This window comes from Clarias gariepinus, chromosome 5 (genome assembly GCF_024256425.1).
Source record: "Clarias gariepinus isolate MV-2021 ecotype Netherlands chromosome 5, CGAR_prim_01v2, whole genome shotgun sequence".
Classification (NCBI taxonomy): Eukaryota; Metazoa; Chordata; class Actinopteri; order Siluriformes; family Clariidae; genus Clarias; species Clarias gariepinus.
The window spans coordinates 11290043-11293634 of record NC_071104.1 but is presented as its reverse complement, the minus strand read 5'-3'; the positions used below and the strand labels follow the sequence as shown (position 1 = coordinate 11293634).

The following is a 3592-nucleotide window of genomic DNA, read 5'->3' as shown; positions in this document are numbered from 1 at the left end:
ATGTGAATGAGTTATACATTTCCCCTGTCCCAAACTTAATCTTTTCTCCCAGCACAAAAAACATTAATTCAGTTGGTCCCCATGCAAGGCTAAATACACTGTATATTTCAGAAGTATTTGCACACACCTAAGGGAGAAGCACTGAATATTAATAATAGTGACCTGCCTATGTCTCGTATATGTTTTTGCCACAGGAGTAACTTACTGTATAATGGAGCGGTGCAGTACTGTATATTGTAGGTAATATGACTTGGTTTGTTTCAGGAAGTAATTTTATAAGGGGTCAGTGATTACACATTAACTGAGAAAAACATCAAGACCTTGTTTTCTGGACTTTCCAGCATGAGTCACAATTTAAGCAAAGGCAATAAGTGAGAGGATGTGTGCGGTCCGATACTGACAGCGCTCATTCACAACGTTCACAACAACATGCTGTTTCAGTTCAACAATTAAAATGAAAATGTGAAAGTAAGAGAAATTTCTAGGAGCCTAAGGTCTTTGAACAACTACAGGTAAGGATTTCCACAATTCTAGACTGAAAACATTGAGAAAATTCTGATTTTGTTACATTATACATATTGATGTAATACAGTATATATATATATATATATATATATATATATATATATATATATATATATATATATATATATATAAATGTTAGTCTACACACAGTATATAATATTAAGCTATTGTAAGTTTACGTCTTTAAAAACCTATATATCTATAGTATTATTGATATTAATTGATGTGCTTAGCATTTGATACTAGTTAAAAAGTTTGACGCATCTGCTCATAGGGCTTTTCTTTACTCAACAATATTTTCTACAGTATTATAGTAATACTGAACACATTAACATTATCGAATGAGACATATGAAGATATTGAGTGGCCAAGAAAAGTGGTAAGAAATTCATAACTAGTTCAGGTCTTAAATAAAATTTTCAGGGTTCCTGGGGGAAAAAATTGAGAATTTTTCTCAGCTCATGAGGGAGCGTGGCCCAGGAGGCAGGAGTATGTTAGTAGTTTGTTTCAAATGAAGACTACATGCTGTAGGACTACCTTACATACTTTAGATTTAATTCAAAAGTATATAACATGCCATTTATTTCACTATTTATTTTTGTTAACCATATAATTTATCAAAATGTTTCAGAAGATACAAATATTTATTGATATCTAATACATCCTACTTTTAAGTGGAAAAGTAATTCAAAAAGTCCATAGCAAGGTGTGGCAAAGGACGACATGATTCACTTGACCAAATCAGTCTTCCAATGTTTTTCCAATGTGTTTTTTTATATATTTAATTAAAAATGAAACATCACTGTTATTATCTTGTTTTATGATTGTTCACTGTTAAGATGCCTTTTAATCTGGTAATGAAATCAATTCAATTTTGATTTGTTAAATCTGCATTTTAGGTATCCGCTGGATAAAATAAGCTGACAATGGGAGTGTATGAGAATGAGTCTGATGTCTGTTTGTCTGTTGATATTTCCATAAAGCATTATTACCTTCCTGTCATGTATGGGATTATATTTTTGGTTGGATGCACTGGAAATCTCATGGCCATCCTAATCTACGTGATCAAGCTGAGGCCTTGGAAGAGCGGGACCATCATCATGGTGAACCTAGCAGTAGCTGACTTGCTGTATGCCCTTAGCTTACCTTTCCTTGTTTGTTTCTACATCACCGGGAATTGGATGCTGGGTGAGTTCATGTGTCGCTTCCTCCGCTTCTGCTTTCACTTTAACCTGTATGGAAGCATACTCTCCCTTACCTGCCTCAGCGTCTTCCGTTATATAGTGGTGGTTCACCCTCTGCGAGCAACTCAGGTCCAGAGGGCGTGCTGGGGTGTCTCTGCATGCATCATCATCTGGGTTGTCTCCCTGCTGGAGATCGGTCCAATGCTCACCATGATCATGACCCAGAAAGATGGGAACACCACAGACTGTTTGGACTTTGCCAGCAATGACCCAAAGACGGTGTGGTGGTATGGCTGGCTACTGACTGTGCTGGGCTACTTGCTGCCCCTAGTTGTGGTGTGTTGGTGCTACATGCATATCAGAGGTGCACTATACAAAAGCCTTTCAGCCTCTAGGCCTAGTCGGATGCGAGCCCACAGACTAACAGTGATGATCTTAGCTGTGTTTGTCATGTGTTTCCTGCCCTATCACATACTGAGGCTGCTGAGAGTGGGCAGTCTGCGGTGCAATGAGACATCCTGTTTGCAAAAGAAAATCATCAATGATGCCTACACGCTGTCAAGGCCCTTGGCAGGCCTTAACACCTTCTTCAATCTGGCACTCTTCACCTTGGCTGGAGACAAGTTCCAGCAGGCTTTCTACAGCCTGATTTTCAGAAGGAAACCCACCATCAGCAAGGTGGCTGTGATCTGCTAAAGCTCTAAAAATAGGCTCCTCTGGACTTTTTCAACATTGTATAGCTGTAAATCTGCATTGCATTTCCACCATAAACACAGGACTAAATTCTACATCACTTGTGAAAGCCAGGAGCATTCTAGCACTGTAATTACTACAGTTAAAATGTTGCAAAATATGTTTTTTTAAAGAATTGAGTTTAAATTTGTTTCGTAAAGATTTTTATTTAATAACCATGAACAATAATTATAACATTTGTAAAGAAAACACCTAAGAACCGATCACCTTATAACAGAGCAGTTATCAGAGCATGCGTTCAATATTAAGGTAAAGCACATTGTTTTACCAGCCTTTAATGTTCTTTAAATCAAGCATAAAATTTAAACACCTTCCACTGTGTCATATAAAAATATGTATATATATATTTTTTTGCTTTAACTAGTATTTTAATAGGCCTCCGAGTGGCGCAGTTGTAAAGTGCTCGCCCTATCATCCGAAGATCGCTGGTTCGAACCCTAGGTGATGCTGTAACCTCTCACAGCCGGAGGTCTAGAGAGAGCTGATTGGCCGAGCTCTCTCAGGGGGGAGGGATGAGAGGTTCTCGCGGTCCCACATTATTTACGGCTCTACAGCCAATCAGGGGCGTCTGTGAGCTCGCGCGCTAGCTAGCGGCTAGCGCTTTCCTCTGAGTGTGTTACTCCGAGGAAGTGGAATGCAATAGTGCGTGAGCAGGCAGTTCGAAAAGGTTGCGGTCAGCTGACGTCACGCGGTTCGGAGGAAACAAGTGATCATCTTTGACCCTCTTGGCTGAGAGGTAGTAGTAGCCTTAATGTGGGAGCCCCCTAGTGACGGGGAGGAAATGGCCACGACGAAAGTACGGGAGAAAATTGGAAAAATCCAAAAAGAAAAAAAAAATCGTACTAATAATAATAGTAAAATAAATAAATAAATAAATAAATAAGACTCAATAAACATTGATTGATTTAAAGAATTTGTCATATTACATATTTCAGGTCTAATTAAACTAGCACAAAGTACACAGTCCTGTATAATACACTGAATAGTATGATGATTTTAATTAATATTAGGTGTTTTTTACTTATTAAATTATCTTCTCAATATCTATCCTGTTTTAAATTATAATAAAAAATAGCAATAATCAAGAAAAATATATATATATTTCTGAGTTTGGGTTTAATTGTTTCTTT

At 37.6% G+C, this 3592-nt stretch overlaps 1 protein-coding gene across 1 annotated transcript; it reads left to right on the top strand.

Annotated features, from left to right (window-relative positions):
- The first annotated feature begins 442 nt into the window (after positions 1-442).
- Positions 443-2456, top strand: LOC128524654 (2-oxoglutarate receptor 1). Its single transcript, XM_053497356.1, has 2 exons — positions 443-512; positions 1425-2456. The coding sequence occupies exon 2, from the start codon at positions 1452-1454 to the stop codon at positions 2403-2405; it is 954 nt and encodes a 317-aa protein (XP_053353331.1). The 5' UTR covers positions 443-512; positions 1425-1451; the 3' UTR covers positions 2406-2456.
- The last annotated feature ends 1136 nt before the right edge of the window (positions 2457-3592 follow it).

What these genes read in the sequence shown, in the direction of transcription:
- LOC128524654 (XM_053497356.1), top strand. Translation starts at nt 1,452, where the DNA reads ATGGGAGTGTATGAGAATGAGTCTGATGTCTGTTTGTCTGTTGATATT.